The sequence below is a fragment of the Uloborus diversus genome, chromosome 2 (assembly GCF_026930045.1).
Source record: "Uloborus diversus isolate 005 chromosome 2, Udiv.v.3.1, whole genome shotgun sequence".
Taxonomy (NCBI): Eukaryota; Metazoa; Arthropoda; class Arachnida; order Araneae; family Uloboridae; genus Uloborus; species Uloborus diversus.
Window position 1 is genome coordinate 127,844,990 of NC_072732.1, and position 19,547 is coordinate 127,864,536.

General features: G+C 34.3%; 1 protein-coding gene across 1 annotated transcript in view; it reads left to right on the forward strand.

Moving 5' to 3' along the window:
• Positions 1 to 19,547, forward strand: part of LOC129217330 (RNA polymerase II-associated protein 3-like) — a gene marked incomplete at its 3' end in the record, with an annotated part of 42,740 nt that overhangs the window by 13,127 nt on the left and 10,066 nt on the right. Inside the window, 4 exon segments of the mRNA XM_054851613.1 lie at positions 5,886 to 6,023; positions 7,784 to 7,912; positions 11,902 to 12,029; positions 17,774 to 17,966. Coding sequence (XP_054707588.1) covers positions 5,886 to 6,023; positions 7,784 to 7,912; positions 11,902 to 12,029; positions 17,774 to 17,966 — 588 coding nt within the window.

Below are 19,547 nucleotides of genomic sequence, written 5' to 3' on the forward strand. Positions count from 1 at the left end.
AGGTTGTACTTATATTAATCTAGTCATATAAATTTTACTGGAACTTTAAACGATACTATTTTTAAGAAATGTTTCCTACTGATATTTTTGGGGGGATTTTTTATTCAATTGTTGGGGAATGTGAATTTTATTTACACTTGTTATTATTTCCATGTTTTGGCATATTTATTGTTTAATAAAATGTTTATTTAATTGTTAAATATGTGTCTGTATGTCCTTTCTTCCCGAGCAGATCATTCCACAAATTTTCAGTTGGGTTTGTTAGCTTAAAACCTGCTTTTAGTTCTTTGAACTTCGGGTTTTGATTGAGCTATCAGTTTGAATTGCCCAACACGCCGGCGTGGCCGCTCTTCTGATTGCGCGATCCTCGCGTTCAATTGTGTTGGACTAAATGCCTTTATTTTTGTTTCTTGAAGGATTTCATCAATATTGTTAAAGAGAAAAAAAATAATAAGATTTGTAACTTACCTTTTGCCATTCCGGAAAAACCTTGCACGGGGATTCCCATCCACCTGCCACCGACACTCAAATGTTTAAGTTTGAATCGGAAGTGATCGGGAAAATTAGTGGCACGCTATATGATTGGTTGCCGCCATTCGGCAGAAGTTGGCAAACTTCCGACAAAGCACATGTTAATTATGTAAGATAACCTGTTGAGGTGTTAAGTGCCGAATATCAAATAAGATAAGGATTGAGCAACCTGCAAGCTTGTGTTTCCGGAGTTGAGCTGCTCTTGCAAGATGCAAATTAGGTAACGTCACATTAATACGAGCACGGTCGGATCTGGCAATAAATATGCGGACCGATCGTAGCTCACTCTCACACTCATCCTCTCGCTTGTGCTGTTTGGTGTTTGTGTTCGTCCATATGTTTTGATAATGTTTTGGCTTCCGGCCTCTCTGATGAGGTTGGGTATTTGGATTGCTTCCTCCTTGATGCCCTCACTTTGGAAGCGCGTGCTGTGGTGATGTTCATCACAATGAAAAGTTGTTATTGTTCAAGTTAAGCCAGTTGTTTAGTCTTCAGTGCTAAGGGAAGGAGCAAGTCCATCTACATGGCTTACCTGGATGTGGTGAATTGGTGTCCGAGGCATGAACTGATTACCGAGCGATTATGACGAATTGCGGTGTTGTTCTTCTGTCTATGCGGAATTCACGGTAATAAGCCGATAGAACTTTTACATCCTGCGTGTTCATCTTGATTCAACTTGGACTTACTGTAAGACTTTTTTTGACTTAGCATACCTAACATTTTTGACGACTAAACTATTGTGTTGTAACTGTTTTTACTAATGCATGTTTAAATAAATGTTTTCTAATGTTAAAATGATTCATGTTTTATTTTCTTCGGGCAGACCACTTCCTCAAAATTCAGTTGGTAATGAGCTGCCTAATTCTCAGCTTAGCTGTAGGCTACTAACTCAATAAGATCTAAATATATCCAACAAATTGTGTTCCTGGGACGCCCTGACCCTCTGCGACGGTAGACGACCCTTCCGTGATCTACTGTTGCCAACACCATGCAACTACCATATCACTCCGACCGAGGTGTCAGCCGATACTCCTGTTTGACCAACTTGCTTCCCTGAGGACTATTATACGTCCCTTATCAAACTCCGTCAGCTTATCATACTGCCGCCGGTTACGTCTTAGAGGCATCTTAAGTCACAATACAGTCTACTGAAGTCAACAATTTCGATTGAATAGCCCTACGGCACAAGTACTTTCCACCTGTGCAACTCACATGCTCATAGCGCGCTTAGCCTTGTTTCATTGGCACTGAAATTTTAATCATTTGCATATCGGCTACCAAACTTCATTTATGCCAAGTTTCATGAGTGTGGCTCTAATTCCTCTAGGTGCATATATTTTTTTGCGACATACACTGGTGTGCAAAAATTAAGGACAAAGTCGAAAAATTAGCATATCAGCTGAACAAAGAGGCAGAGCGGACAGAAAGACCAATCAGGAGATTAAGTAAGGTGATGTACGATAGCTCATGCGCAGATATGCAGGAAGACGTAATGGAGGAGTGTCTGAGTAGTATAAAGCATATTGTCGGTGTAAGATCAGTATTTCTGGCAAAGAAATTGCACGTGGTATAGAAGTTAAATTCACACCGAGTTGCTGCCTCAGCGAGAAATGGCGAATAATCAATCTGTTAGACGACATCTGGATGCTTTTACCCGAGGTCGAATAATTGGGAAGTTGGAGGAGGGCCGCAGTGTGACAAGTGTTGCTGCAGTTTTCGGAATTGCTCACAGCATCGTTTCACGACTTTGGAGACAATTTCAAACTACAGGAACAGCTATCCAGGGGTTCAGTAGTGGTCGCCCACAAGGAACCACACCCGCAGATGACCGGTATATTGTCTTACAGGCCAGAAGAAACAGGCGGGAGAAATCGCTAGACACACGACACAGGCGACTGGACGATCGATATCGCGTTTTACCGTGGCCAGAAGACTGCATGGTGGTGGTCTGTTTGCACGACGCCCTATACGGTGTGTACCTCTAACGTCTGCCCATCGGAGAAGGCGTTCTCTGTGGTGCCGGGAACACCGGAATTGAAGAGACAATGAATGGGGACGAGTACTCTTTACAGATGAGAGCAGATTCAGTCTGAGTAGCGATTCTCATCGCATACTCATCTGGAGAGAGCGAGGAAGCCCCAATCATCCCTCGAACATCATTGAAAGGGACAGGTATGGAGGTCGCGGTGTTCTCGTTTGGGGAGGCATCATGCTTGGTAGTCGTACAGACCTTCACATCTTCGACGCAGGTTCAGTCAACGGGACCCGTTATTGTAACGAAATTCTTCTTCCATATGTGCATCTTTTTAGAGGCGCTATGGGTCGCAGTTCCTTTTTATGGACAACAATGCACCATGTCATCGCATAATATCTGCCGAACTGCTCTTAGAGAGTGAGGATATTGAACATATGGATTGGCCGGCACGATCTCCGTATCTCAATCTCATTGAGCATGTATATGATTTTCTAGGCAGACGCTTGGCAGCTCGTACCTTACAACCAATAACGATTCGGGAGCTTCGATTGGCGCTGCAAGACGAATGGGCAGCAATGCCTCAACAACTCATTGACACCCTCATTCTCAGCATGGGCAGACGCTGTGAAACCTGCCTAGCAGTCGGGGGAGATCATACCCAGTACTAAAGACCGGATGTTTCTTGCTGGACACCCATCACAGGGATGTTTCAGCCTTCAGTCGCATTGCGCTCCATGCTACTTTTTCAATAAAGCTTCTTTTTATCCCTCTGATTTCTCTTTTAGTAAGTGTTGCTTACATTACACATGTCCTTACGTATTGGGGTTCTTACAGTATTAAATGTGTTGATTTGGAAAGCTTTTGTACAAAGTTATATTGAAAAAACCGTCTCGTCTTTAATTCTTGCACACCAGTGTAGTGTATTTAGTAATGAAGGTGCTTGAGAATCCTACAATTCAGGAAAATGTTTATTGTTAAAGATGGGTAAATATTAACGAGGTTGAACACTGTATTAGAGTATTAACTCTAAAATTAATTAAAACTTAAAAGACATTTTAAAAAATCATTTGTTTCATTGTTTTGTTTTTCCTAATGGGAGGGGTTTAAACCCTAAAACCCTCCCCTTGGACACGGCTCTGCTACCATGTGTACTGGTTATCTCGAAAAGTTTAATTTTGCCACTTACATCCCTTTGCACTTCCTCAAATGTTCATTGTCAAACGGTCAGAGCCGCAGGCGGTAGCTAGGCATTGATAGAAGATAGGGCACTTGATTTACATGGCAAGTTGCTCCAAAAAAAAAAGGATTTCATCTGGAAGAATTTGACACATCCTACTCATGACCCAGGACCAACAGTGGCTTATAAGAAATTAATGACTTGAGTCAGTTGTTTTGTTTATACAATTTTCCTTGTTTGTAGCTGAATCAAAATGGATACTAACAATGTCATTCTGATAGATTTCTCTGAAACTGCAATCTCCTTCGGCTACAAAATTGGCTTCTCCTTTGCTCGTGATTTAAACAAACAGTAGAAATAATAGCATATCAAGGAATCCAACCTAGAACTGTTAACACATATTTAGGGGTGGGAAGAAAATGCGATTGCTTCAGATAAGGTTAACAGTTTTAAACTTATTGCTGCTTAGGGTCTGGCTTTAAACTTTTTAACAACATATTTTACCATTATTTTGGGAGAAAATTAGAGTCAATTTGTGATAACTCGAAGTCCGATAACTCGAATATTACTATAACTCGAAGTTTTTATCAAGTCCTGACCCCTTTGTCTTTAAGTCCATGCTACTTATTCTCAATATCTCAAAGTTAACTTCCTTTAACTCAAAATTTTTTTTCCAAGATGGCTCAAAATTTATTTTAAAAGAATGAAAAAAAAGAAAGAAACAAGTGACTATGAGAAAAATTATTTCACCTTCACTTTCAATTCCTGCACAATAGACCTCTAAAGCAGGAGGGGCACTTGTTGAGTCATTGTGCGATGAAGGAGTTACAGGTACTGAAATGAGTTAGCTTGTTTTCTTTTGTTGTACTGTACTGTTTACACTTTGACATGTTGCTGGACTGCGACTTTGCTTTTAAGCTATCAAGTTGTCAAGCCTGGTACTGATTGCACCTTTAAAGGCTGACCTATATTAAGAAGTGTTCTCTTTCGTTCGTTAGTTTGATCATTTGCTAATAAGTTCCTGAGAGACAGCATAAGTGTTCTTTACTATTAAAGATGTCTAAACAAGTACTCTGTCAATGATGTTAAAAGAGAAAAAGAGAAACTTCTAAAGTGGTAGAATCCATTATTCCGAATTTGAAATGAATGAAGATGTGCACCTTTCCTGAAGTAGAATCAGCTCTATTCAATTGGTTCCAGCAGTATCGAAATCAAAACCATGCTTTTGATTTTTTTTCTCTCAATATTTTTGATTAAACTGCACATATTGTACTAAAAATTTTTTTTAGTTCTGTTAATTTGTCTGTTATTACATATTAATTAAAATATACGATGGTTTTTAATATTAAAATATCGAAAACCGAAACTAGCGGTAAGTCAGAAGTCAAACTTTCGATAAGTCGAAGTTTTTCGTCGGTCCCTTTAGATTCGAGTTATCGCAAATTGACTGAATATAGTTTTTGAATTTCAGATGCTAGCAAGGGTAATTGTGTTTCGGTTATATTCCGCAACTGCTGTATTTTTCTGAGTCTTAATAATACCATTAAAAAGAAATAGATATGGAGGGAATGTTACCCTATTATCCTGAAGCAGTAACAATACCAGGTGACTCGGGCAGCAATTTTGGTTGACCGTAATCGCTAATCAAGTTCTTCATTAGCTGAAGTGTTGAACGTTGTTTTGTAGTTAACTATTGAGGGAAAATTTATATTTTTAGTTATATGGTAAACTCTTGTTATATGAATTGCAGAGAAAAGCCACTTCAGGAGGTCCAGTGACTTTTCACAGGTATGTGCAAATGTTTTTTAACCTCTAAAATAAATAAGAAGAAACAGAAGCATTTAGCAAAACCATATCCCATAGTTACCCCTGTTTTTTAATTTTTATGCTGATTTCATCCATAAATCCAATGAAATATTATATTTTTTGTGTGTAAATAACTTATTTCCAAAAGGTCTACTTTTTACTCAAGTAATACCCGAAAAATGGTATACTATTTTAATTATTTTTGTGGCTCTTTGTACACATTTCCTTTGCTTGAGGAGATAAGAGAAATTTGAGAAGAAATTTGAATTTGAAAAAATTGAATTTGAGAGTAAACACCTTTGTGATTAAATTTAAAAACTTGTGTGCATGCATATGCAATAATTTCAAAACATTAACTATAAGACATAAGATTCAAGTTTTTGATCTTTATTCCAGGATTTTCCACCTATAAGAAATTCATTATCGAGGTCTAAAAAGAAAAACAGACATAAAAAGCAAAGAGACAAAAAGGACCCTTCTAGTGCACAACGCATACGAAGTGATGATTATCAAGCTTGGGATAAATTTGATGTGGTAAAGTGCTTTTGGTTGTAATCTCTAATAGCTTTGATGTTTTTAAAAATCATTCATTTTGTTCTTTATATTATGTTTGATAAACGTCAGACATTAAAGTTTTCCACAATTTTCCAGCTCTCATGAAAAATTGCTGCATTTTGAACCAATTTTTCATTTTTCAAAAACATTTCTTTAAAATTTTGACTTGTATTGGAAATTATTGGTGTATCTGAGTATTCATGTTTTAATTTTCATAAATTAACTCCAGAATTTATGGGCTTCAACTAATCAGTTATGAACTTAAAGTAATTTTGCAGATGTTTTGGGAAAAAAAAAATTCACGGTCTTGAGTTCTCGAAAGTGACACTTATTCAGCTCAAAACTTGATAATTTTGCATGGGTCGCTTACATACAAAGTCGCTTATAAATCAAAGATATGACGTTGCAAAAACTTAAAGCATTAGTAAACTTGGAGTATAAGCATCACACACATATTTTAGTGAAAATATCAAGTTTTAAGTTGAATCAGCCTCATTTAGGAGAAGTTAAGCTTTGCTTCTTATCTGAAGATATCTGGAAAAACTGTGCGGAACCTCTCTAAAATTATTGGTTTGAAAGAACATATCTGTAGGAATTCTGCAGACCTTTTGTGCAATTTCCACAGAAAATCTAGTGCCTTTAATTGTCCACCCGACTTTATGTCCTTATAGCCCCATCGCAGACGAGGGAAGGGGGGGGGGGATTTATTCCACAAAACAGTAATCTTATGGTTCTGTTCTGCAGAATGATTTTACTGCTGGCTGTATGTTTTTCCTTGCTTTTTTTTCACCAACCTCAAGAAACATTCTACACAAGTAGGAATACAAGGGAGGGGCGATGGAGGCGATTGCCCCCTGCTTGAGCCGAGATGTAGGAACTCTCCTTCGGCTTATTTTCGATAACTGAAGTTCCAAAAATGTAATTTTAGGCGATCTTCAATAATGTTACAAAAAATAGTGCTCTTCCTAGGAATTTTTTCAGAATTCTAGTCTTAAAAACATAATTGTTTAGCATCTCTTAACACTCAAAGATTGGAACTTTGTACAGGAAGTTTTTCGAAGTTTCCAAAGCTGAATTTTAGATGGGTTTGATCTTAGATGGGTTTCAGAAGCTTTCATTTGAAAAGTTTTTTTTTTCTTTAATTGAAGCCCAATAACAGTAATTATAGGACTCCTTTGATGACATGAATGTAAAGGATGGGGTTCAGTATACACTCCTCCAGAATTTTTTAGAAATGGAAAATTCCAAAAAAAAACTTTTTATTGAGAGGATTTTTTATGATGTTGGGAGGTTTTTGGAAATTTATAAAAGGGTAAATTTCGGAAGTGAATCGCCCCCTCCTTGAATACTTTCTGGATCTGTGATTGATTCTGCACAAACTTTATCTCATTCTATAACAATGTCATTTTTTATCTGCTATATTCAAGACTTATTCTTTCCATTGAAATAAAATTTTCTCCCCAGAGGGGAAGCATTTTTTTTTTCATTTAAAATTCTGATCTCTATATTTGCCGTACTGTTCTGAGCATAAGAGCATGTCTAAAGTATTGAATTTGGGAAATATTTCTTGTACCGCCAGTACATGAGAAAATGCAACCATTTTTTTTGAGTTCTTAAGAAACATCAAGAATTTAATAGGCATACAAAGAAGTACTGTACTATATTTATAAGTTTTTTTTTAATTTTGAATTCAGTCTCTTTAATGTTTAGACCCTGAAATGTTAAAAATCTTTAAATAGGACAAAGAAGTTAAGAAAATTGAAGGAGATGTTAATGAAGAAAACGATCAATTGAGTCCTTCTGATAACAGCGAAAATGAAGAAGAAGTTAACAAAAAGAAACAATTGGCCATTCTTAACAAAGATAAGGTATTTTTATGAAGCTTTAAATGTTATTCTAATATTATATACGTATAGGTTCTGCAGGAAAAAATTGTATGAACATGAATCAAAACATTATTAGAAATAAATTCCGGGATTGTACATATTTAGTGTTTTTCTAAATGCTCTAAACCACTTTTTCTCGATACTTTATTTTGCTCTTTTTACACACTCCATTTAGTTGCAATTTCAGATTTCAAATGTCAAGGAAAACATTGAATTTTTTTTCTTAAAGTTTGAATGAGCCACTCTCATATGAATCACGGTTGTGCTAAACGGCTTTAATTCCATAAAGAGGGTAATTCGATAAAGCTGGATTCTGTTCTGTTTTTAACGATTTGATTCACTAAAGAGGTTGATTCAATTAACCACTGATTCAATTAACCGGCATCCAAAGTAACACTAAAAATTTGAAACATTACAACCAAAATTCAAGAAGGAGTTAAAGTTCAAAACTCTATTGGGCTCAACACAGGGGGAAAAGGGACACCTGCTGGACCGGGTCTGAGTCTGAAAGGGGGCCCAATCTTTTAAAAACTAGACGTGAAATGTAGGGGTAAACAAAATGGAGGGGGGAGGGCGGAAAAGTCATTTGTGACTGGCGCCAAAATTTCAGTGCATGCCCCTGGCTCAACTAAAAATGAGATTGGAACATATCGCTCTATCTGAAGAGCAACAGTATAAGCAATTGAGGAAGGAAAAAAACTGTATACAGTCGAACCTCGTTATCACATCACCTTTGGGGCTGTCAACAAAGTGTCGTCATCAGGGTTGGCAAAAACCCGGGGTTTTTTAAATAAAACCCAAAAAAAAACCAACTAAAGCTGGGTTTTTTTAAAGAAATGTGGGTTTTTTGTCTTTTTTTAGGTAAAATGCGGGTACTTGTAGCATATTGTAGCGTAAGTATATGGACAAAGCACAAAAATTGTCTTGGGATAAAAAAAAAAGCTGGAAAATTCAGCGTTTTCTGAAGAAAAGTATGAAAGACAACGAAACCTAAGAATGGTGAAGTTTAAGATTTTTTAGTTTCCATGAGTGATAAAATCTATTGTTCGTTTTTAATTTACATTTTTTTTTTCATTTTACTTTATTGTATTTCATTTTGTTATGCAAAACTACTAACCTCAAGTAGTTTAAATCCCTTTTTACTGAATTCCAGCTCAATCAAGACATTTCTTTGAATTTTATGTTGCTTGTTTTTCTATTTCTGTGTACAGAGTAAGAAATATTAAACTTTTTTGTAAGATAATGAAAATAATGTAACTCCTATTCTGTTTTCTGTCCGACCATTTGTAAAACCTGCTAATTTCTAAAAAATATACCTTGTGTTTATTCAAGATTTGTGACGTGTTGGTTTGCAGAAAATAATTCAAATGAAAGCATTTTAGCTAGAGTAGTTTCCTCTGTACAATATACAAATATGAGAAAATCAGACGTGACAGGACTTAGTCAAGATAATTTGAGTTATTTATTGACGTTAAAGAAAAAAGTAAAATATATTTATTTAAATTCTTTGCAGTATTTTTTTAATGCTGTTAACAGTTAAGAAATACTATTCAAGTTAAAAATTCATTTTTTATGTCCATTCTCTGTGGTGAAGAACAAATAAAAAAGAAGCTTAAATTGTGAAAGTATTTAAATTAATTAATTTTTTAAAAACTTCTCAGAAAATTTTAAAAAACCCAAAAGTGGGCTAAATAATGGGTTTTTTTAAATGGGTTTTTTCAAAAAAACCCATTGGGTCCAACCCAGTTGGGTCCAATCCGGCCAACCCTGGTCGTCATAGCCAGAGCGACGTCATAAGCGAAATAGTTTAAAAATTCATAATTAAACATTAGTTTACAATAAAATTACAAATTTAGCAAAGAAATTAATATGTTCATGTTTTTAATTTGATTTAAGTAATTTAGTTTTGAATTATTAGTGGGTAGCACCAAAATTATAAGAAAGGAAAGTTTTTTTTTTTAATTCTAAAATACTTTTCAATAAGGGTTTACTTCATTTTTGAATAGCATTTTTAACACTTCTACTTTCCGAAGTTGTTAAGCTAATAAAAAAAGAGCTTCCTGTAATTATCAGCAAGAAAGAAACCAAGAAGGAACCTTCACTTTTGGTCACAATTTGGTTAGAGTTTGACGGCTAAACCCCTTTCAAAAGTAGAAAAATGCTTTCTAATTCTTTTCTTCATTTTGAAGATGTTTGTTCCTTTTCAATCTATTGAGCAGCTCTTATCTCTTTTCCTCCCATGGGAGAAGCTTGTAGTGACCACCTACAGTTATGGTTTTTCTCTTCTCCTGCTGCTTCCCTAGTCTATTATTGAAATCCACCTACGTTGCATTCCTTTCAATTGTCCTTTTTGTCAAAGTCTGAAATATGTAGCTTTCAGAACTTATCTTACTCCACCCTCCCTCCATTCTCAAGATGGCATGCCTGAAACCCTATCATGAACTTTCCCAGATGGTTTCATTATTTTACCAAAAATATTTTAATTGCCAAGAAAAATTTAATCCAGTGTGACCAGCTCAAAGTGTCATCATAACCAGGGTTTCACAATTAAACACTGGTAAAATCAGGAGCCACTTAACATTTAGATAGCATAGCATAAGTTCGGGACTGTGAAAAAGTGACTTGACATCCTGAGTGTAGTGAAATCCGGGTGTTGCGATAACAATGTTCAACTGTATCTTTTTTGTTGTGTTGTACAATGATACATAAAAACACTCTACAAAAGCTTGTACGATTTGAAAAAAAAAAAAAAATCGCATTTTCAAAGCACTTGCTACATGGCTCCTAAAAATATGCAAATGTCCACTGATGTATGGCAGAAAAAGACGCAAAATGTGGAAATTCGTGTATCTATGAATGTTGATTGCAGGGCTGCGGAGTCGGAAGGAAAACAGTAGACTCCAACTCTGACTCCTGGATTTTGAATTATCCGACTCCTGTTTTTTTATTTCTTCCAAATCTTACTTCCTCGTGGGAAGAGGGGAAAAACCCTAAACAGAGATTGATATGTTAATTCCTTTTAGTGAAATTTTCATATTGTATTTTATTGTAAACCTAAGACAACGTTAGAAATTCAATTTGAAAATCAAATTTTCCAATAGTTGCGATTTCTAAAGTGAGATTATTTAAAAATCCCATACTTATTAGGGTATACTTTTTATAGACAAATATGTTTTTATCTGAAAATTGAAATATTTTGCGATGTAGAACTTTTCTAGCAATATATAATAAGATAATAAAAATAAATTGAAAGGTTTATGTCAATAACATTTGCCAAGTGACATGAAATATTCTTTAACTGTTAGAGATGGATTAAGTAAGAGCCTTGGAGAAAGTAAGAAATTGGTTGATACAAAAAATAACTTGAAATGAAAACATTGTTTTGCCTCAAAGGACGAACAAACAGTTTTTGTGGAATATCGGATTGTGATTTAGAAGGGAAGTGCAAAACTTGACGCTGTGTGAAGCGTATGTACAAAATTTTATCCTTCTATAACTAACTTTTTTGTATTGTGTGAGGTACATATGAACGCTCACGCATAGAAACAAATGTCACGACAAAACTGATCAAAACATATTCGAAGACGATCAAAGAGCAGTTTTAGGTTGCCAGCAAGTTTACACACAAGAACGTACAGACATCAAAACTTGTTTAAGGTTAATTAAAACATATATTTATATTGATATTTGAGTGATAAATTTTCAAAGGAGACAACAATATTTCCTTTTCTTAGTGTAAGGAAGAAGTAAAGAGCGCATATCCTTAGGTAGTCAAAATAATTTTTCAGATAATCCGAGTTTTCAATAATCCGAGCTGGGGCGAACCCCAATTACCTTGGATTTTCGAGACTCTACTGTATTCTTAAAAATTTAAGTTTTGAAAATAAATATTTTCAATTAATGTTCAAAAATGCAAAGGCTATTCTTAAATTTAACAGATAATGAAATTTTCCTCACATTCCTTTTTTTAGGGCAATGATTTTTTCAAAAAAGGAAACTATGACTCAGCTATTAATTGCTACACTACTGGTATGCAGTTAGATCCAGAAAATCCTTTGCTTTCTGCTAATCGTGCTATGGCATTCATAAAGAAAGAGCAGTAAGAAATTAAACTTTATGCATGATGTGGTAATTAAAATAGATTGTAAAAATTGTAATTTTAATTTACATATATTTTATCAATTATAAATGAATTTATTTATTCTTCTAAAAATAATGTTTTTTTTTTGTCAATTATTGTTTGATGTAAAGATGGAATTTTTGTAGACAATAAACATTAAGCACATACTTAAAAATATTCTATTGACTCTTAACATGTATGTACAGAAAACTAAAATAAAGTGGTAAAGCCTAAGATAAAAACCCTTTGATTTTATGAATAACCTGCGGCATACAGAGAAACAGACCTTGAATGCAAGGACTTGAATTTTTGGGATTTTTTTAAAAAGGTACCTTTAAAATTTTATCTTTTTTTTTTTTTTTTTTTTTTTTTTTTTTGACAAACCAGTATTAAGGTTAGTGCATTGAAGAAATTCACGAATTTCCACTTAACAAAATTCATTTATTAATCATCTTCTTTTTAGAAACTTGCTAACATCAAGGTCTTGCTTTGCCGAAAATTGCATTAACTGCTTAAGACTTCAAACCTTTTGAATCTTGTAAAATTTTTGGTTATTTTTAAATTTGATTGCTATTATAACATATGCTACTTTAAATCTGATTATTTTATTTTAACAATTTATTTGCTGAATCTACAACTTCAAATATTAGCACTCTTGAATTGCATGTGACTAAAATCATTGTATTAGATTCTAAAATTTTGTGCATTGCACATTAAAAATTTAAAAATCAGAGGTATAAAGCAAACAAGCATTAGAAAATATTTCATCATATGTTTCCTGATTGTGCAGTCGCTGAAAAGGTATGAAATGAATTTTGAAACTATTTCTAAAGCTTTTTGAATTACTAATTGCCTTTAATATTAGTTTTTAATTTTTAACATGGCTAACATTAGTCTTTTATTTTTAAATATCAGTAATAGTCAATCTGATCCTCGCTGTCCGCTGCTAAAAATTGATTTTGAAGCTTTTATAGTGTGGTATAAAAGGGTTTCATCTACTGCTGAAACTTTTATCTGAATTGGAACCAAATTGACATTTATTATTTTGTTAATTTTAAAAAATGTATGCTTTCAAAAATTGTTATTAGTCCTTGAAAAAGCTTCTTTTTTCCTTGGAAAAGTCCTTGAATGCTCCTTGAAACTGAATTCCAGTTTTTTTGTACACACCATGTTTCATATCCAGTACTTGTTATCAAAACCATGCACTCCCACACACTAGCCCAGTCAGAAATACCTTCTGGGGGAGTTTTTTTTTTTTTTTGGATCAAAAATACCTTCTGGAGGGTTTTTTTGATCAAAACAGCCCTTCATAAGCATAAACTACTGTACTAGGATTTGCATTTATGTTAAAACCAATGGCTCTGGGGGGTTTACTCCCAAAACCCCCTCTTTGCAGCGCCACTACTCCCACGGCATGATGTCATTTCAGCACAGCTTGATTAATCAAGGGAAAGCTCAAATAATTAAAAACTGAAAGTTGGTTAAAAAAGCACATTGGCCCAAAAATGTTTTAATGGTGGAAATTATTTGGATGAATAAAATCCTGCTATTTGTCATCATTGTACATTTTCTATACATGTCAAAATATAAAAAAAATAACTTAACTTAATCCATCAGATGTAAAGTAGTCACTTTATGCAGACTAACATAAAAATGAATGAAACATGCAAATCAAATTTTTACTTCTCCTTCTTATTCAAATAGGTAATTAATAGTCTATGGGCCAAGCGCAAATATCGTTCAAGTTCGTTTACCAATCTTGCGGACTACGTGAACTTGCTTGAAATCTATTATAAATGATGAACTTAATAGAAAAATACAATGTTCACACGCTGGAACTGTCTCATTAAGTTTTAATTAGTAATTGAAATAGGAACTCTGTTCCATGGACTGTTAGCACTTACACAAAAAATTTGTCTCTAGATGGCGCTATTAAACACAATATTTATAATCTAAAAATTTAATAAACAGTTTTTCAACCGAAATTTTGCTGTTTTACTCAATTTTTCGTTGCAAAATATATTAATACGTTTTAAATTACTTACTTTTGTTTAGTAATTTTGTAACTGAAAGGAAATCAAAAATTGTATCAATCCGCAGCTCTGAATGATCTTAATCTCAAGATTACGTTTATTACATTAGAGCCAGCACACATAGACATTGTTATGTACAAAAAATTAGAAGGCATTTTACTTCACAAAAAAGATATTAATGAACCACCGAATAGCAATAATTGACCTACAAAATCTTTAGAACATAAACAACTCTAACAGATGCCAATACATGTTTAAAAAATATTATAAAATTAAGCATTAGCAGACGATAAATTAAAAATTAAAAAGTATATTTCACTTTCATATCACGATGTTTTATCTTTTCCTTTTTTAATAATATTGCTTTTTGATTACAGACGATATTTTGAGTTCATTTTTGGCCTACTTTCTCGTCAAAGTAAAATAAAATAAGTAAGGACATGAAAGATGGATTAATGGGCTAAGGTTAATGCATCGTAAAAATATTGCTTAGTATAAAAAATAATTAATTTGAATTTAGACATCTTGAATTCAAATTATGTTTTTCGCAATCCCGAGTGTGTGTGTGTGTGTGTGTGTGTGTATGTAGGCGTGTGTGTGTGTGAGGGGGGGGGAATATGTTTGTTTGTATGGGGGGTATGTGTATGTGTGTGTAGGCATGTGTGTTTGTGTATGTATGGGGGTAGTTGTGTGTGTGTGGGTAGTTGTGTGTATGTGTGTCTGTGTGTGGGGGTGGGAATGTGTATGTAGGCATGTGTGTCTGTAGGCATGTGTGTCTGTGTGCAGGCATGAGTGTTTGGGTAATTGTGTATATGTGTAGGTGTCAGGTGTGTGTGTATGTAGTGTTTGTATGTGTAGCTGTATGTTTGTGTGTGTAGGTGTTTGTGCATATGCACGTGTGTGTAGGATATGGACGCAACCTAAAGAGGGTTTTTGCTAGAGGAGCAGCATCGTGAGGCCGGCCGACGGTGGTGCTACAGAGGGAGGCGGGGGGGGGGGGGGAGAAATAAAATCATAGGACATCAAAACAGTCAAATGAGAACAATAAGCAATCGTGATTGCTCAAAAAAAGTAAAAAAATAGATAAAATAATTAATTAAATATCAAATTAGAAAGTAGGGGTTTGAGATGGGGAAAATATGTGTCCGTCGGTCGACCTATGTGCTCCCCCCCCCCCCCCCCCAAAAAAAAAATTTTTTTAACCAATCGTTTGATTTAAACAAACTTTTTTTTTTTAAGATCTCCTTGATGACGCCTCATTCCGGTATTTCATTTTTTGTTTTGAATAATTTTTCGTTCAACTTTGAACAGTTCAAAACACTTTATATTAGCGCCTGCGGGAAAAATTTAAGGCAAATATAAGATGCGAATTCAAAGGCGGATTTGTTTAAGAAAAGCTTTGTTGGAAAAAGCTCTTGATGGAGAGCATTTTTACAAAAGAAGGGCTTTTTTTCGACAGTTAATTTTTTTAAACATCAATGACAACGCGAAAAATTATTTTACGTCACCAAAACTTGAAAAAATGGAGTAGATTCTGAATACATTCTCAGTTTTTGGTGACAAGAAATAGAGAGAAATGTTATTAATAAATATAGAAATACCATATCTTGTAGACTTAACATTGACGAAAGTCAGAGATAAATATGACTGAATTGAAATGAATTTAAATCATAAATGTTTCACCAGGACTGCGAAGCTGGAGGGAAAAAGAACCAATTCCTGACTCTGACTCCTACCATATCCCCTCGTTTGTGCACTAACTATCAAGCAAATATTCATTGCTGATACTTGAATAATTTAATCCAGTGGTGAATAACCTTTTTTTACCTGCGGGCCACAACTCACATTAATAGGAATCCCTTGACCAGAACAAATATCAAATTTATTAATATGATTTAAGTTTTTCTAGATAGCATGGGAAACAAGGGAAACGAAAGACAATTACAAACCAAAATTGCTGTCATTATTACTACATGCTTATTTTATTGTATCTGTATTTCAGAAATCAATTTAAGACTACTTGACTTCAAAATTCATAACACCGATAGAAGATGATTAGCAGTTCTGGAAGGTTTTGGAACATATTTTTTGTTTTTTAACACTGAATACAACGACGGAGCACATGGGTTAGCTTCAAGGACCAGATTTGATCCGCGGGCTGTAAGTTGAGCACCACTGAATTAATCAATGCTCCCAGTTCATCAGAACATTGGGTAGGCTATAAATGCAAACAGTATGGAAATACAATGGAGCACTATTCACATTGCATTAGATAATATTCAAAAACTAGTCTCTTGTGCATGCCCGAAAACTTGGTGTTCTTCAAAGAGATGTAGTATATGCAAGACGTAAAATTGTTCATGCAAATAATTTTCCTCTATTGACTGTAGCTGTATAAACTCTCAGAAGGAAAATAACTCTGTACGCAAAAACAGGCTAGGTGAATTCAGTGATTCTAACGATGATACTTCAGAATGAAGAGTTTGCTTCTTGAAAAAAAACTATTTTTTGATGTACATGCATACTGTTTTTAACGTACATGTATAATATTTTAAATGTACATGTATAATATTTTTTATGTATTTAAAATTTGTCTTCCCCTTGCTTGTCAGTTTCACTCCTTTTCATGTATTTCTAACAGTCTAAAAAAATTATGAGACACTATTTTTTTGTGAACATTGGGTTTTTATCATCTGTAAACACTAAGGATTCAGAAAAATATCACTTTTTGTAGTCCCCGAAGTTGGCAAATGAAACCATGTTTTTAAGCATCTTTTATGCCTTCGTCCCAAGCCTATAACTGGTCTCTTGCAATTCCATGGAAAACATAGTCAAACAGTATGAATGCATTTTTTAATCTGATTCATAAACATAGTTTTTGTAAATGTACTGCCAAATAACTCATAATTATTCTGCCATAACTTTTCTTCTTCTTTTTTTTGAGCAATCATGATTGCTTATTGTTCTCACTTGGCCGTCTTTGATGTTCCGTTCCTTTTTCAACTTGGACCAGAAGCCTCTGCAGCAACAACGCCCGCCGGCGTCGTCCTCTGCAGGCGCGGCTGTTCTGGTCCTGAGCACTGCTCCCCAGGTCCCGCTTCTCCTGGTCGGTGGCGTCCTTGTCCTACACACACGCACACTCACACATACACACACACCTACGAGCATCTACACAGGCCTACGCACACACACAACTATACACATGTGACCGCCCAGGAGGAAGGGCAGGTTTGGGGGGACAGGAGAGGTTTCTAAAAACAATAACTCTATTGGGCAGGTTCCTGTCCCAACTCGTGATAGCTAAACACATAATATGAATTCAAAAGTTCAGAATTCAAATTAAGTTTTTTTTTTGCATTGTTGTCATTGTACTTCAGCTTTATTGTGCAAACTTACTTATTTGGTTTGAACAAAAATATAAAATGTAATTCCCTCATCACATCATCAATTCCCTTTTACTTGTTAGTTAGTATAGAATCCAAAACTATCTCAAAACTTCATTTCTGCAGATATTGCGCTTTATTTTCACATGGCAATATTGTGCTTATAGTATGATGTATAGTTCCTGGTACAACTTGGTTCTTTCTTTATTCATTTATTTATTTATTTATTTTATTGCATTATTGCTACTGAAAGTGTTTTTTTTTTTTTTTTTTAATGCCAGATGCCTACCATAAAATATTTTTGCAGATTCCAAGCTGCTGAGAATGATTGTACACTCTGCCTTTCCATTGATCCAACGTATGTCAAAGCATATTTGAGGCGTGGGACAGCAAGAAGCAAATTAGGGAAACACTCATTAGCAAAAGTAGATTTTGCTAAGGTTTTAGAACTAGAACCTGAGAACAAACAAGCACAAGCAGAGTTGGAGAAGTTAAAGCAGGTTTGTGAATGTTGGTTTTTTAAATTAAAATCTTAAACTAAAAATAGTGATTAAAATGTTTCATTAATATTTATTGTAGAAATTATTGAAACTTGCAATAACTTAAATGTTATAAACTCTCAAATGTAAACAGAATGTGTATAACAACAATTTTAGGACCAGATAACTCAGATGCAAATAGTGAGCTTTCATGAGCAAACTATTTGAATTCTCCTTAATACAATCAACTTTTGATAACTCGAATCTTCCTTTATCTCAAAGTTTTCCTTGGGTCGTAAAATCATCAGTGTTTTCCAATGCTAAGCTGTCTCTACATCTCGAAGGTTAATACCCTTAAGGTGAAGCTCTTGTGACAGTTTGTTTTCATTTCATTCCAAAAAAAACCCATCAGAAACAAAACGAAAAAATTTTTTTTTTCCTTTTACACAGTACTTTGCTTTATCAGTTTGCATGAGAGAGGAATTCAATCACAAAATACTTTATTTTCCACTCTTTCTCAGATTTTGTGAGACAACGGTCGGCATCCTATCCTTTTCTTCCAGACATTGATAAGGAATCGATACAGTATTGCCAGATTAAGTGTAAAGTAGCCAATTGGGCTACATTTGGCTATACCTAGCGATCTAAAACTACTAATAACTAGCGACTAATAACTCTTTTTACTCTAAACTATGATTGTTATAGTTTATTTAACACTAGCAAAAATACCCAGCATTGCCTGTGCCAATAATAATTGTGAGAAACAATCGCTACTTTCATTCATTTTCTGTTTTAACTAAAAGAACTCAAAACACACTGCTTTGATGTGATTAAAAATCGAGCTTCCTCTTTACCCATAAAGTTAAATAGCAATAAGTATAAAGAACAAAATAGTATTTAGTTAGAAACAAAAAAAACAACGTTTAAGCATATAAAAATTTGAAGAATTTATAAAATATGAAATTAACATTTATCAGTTAATATATTTTTTTCTTTCTTCCTTCCCTTTTTTTTGAACATAGTCTAAAACTTTCTCCATATGGTATTGAAATACAAACGGTTTTAAAAAATGTACCCGCCCGTTCATGATCCCACTATATACTTGCTTCAGTTATTCTGGGAAATTTCAATTATTGTGGGTTCTTGGTTTGATTTAAAATGTTACTAAATTTGGGGTATTGATTTTGGGATACCTTGGATAATGCTCCCCTTCCCTACTTTGTAAAACTCTCTGTTATTAATTTTTGTCAAAGAGATATTGGCACCAATTACCGAGATATTTTTGGCGACCATGGACTGATGCTAAGCATTTTTATCCGCAATGTCTCCGAAATAAGTAGTAAAACATGGCGAGTGTTGGAAATTGTGCACAAAGATAAATCAATAGATTTTTTTGGCTGTTTATGGATTTACCTTTAGCGGATTATTTCACATTTTAACAAAAGTTTTAAAGATTCTTTTAATGGCAATATTTTGGTTACATGGTGAAAGCCGAGGAGCAATATTACGTAGTTTTTAGCTTCTTGGACAACGACAGTTGAATAAATTGCCTTACATTATAATTGAATCTTAAAATTAATTATTGGTAACTGTTCTAATTAC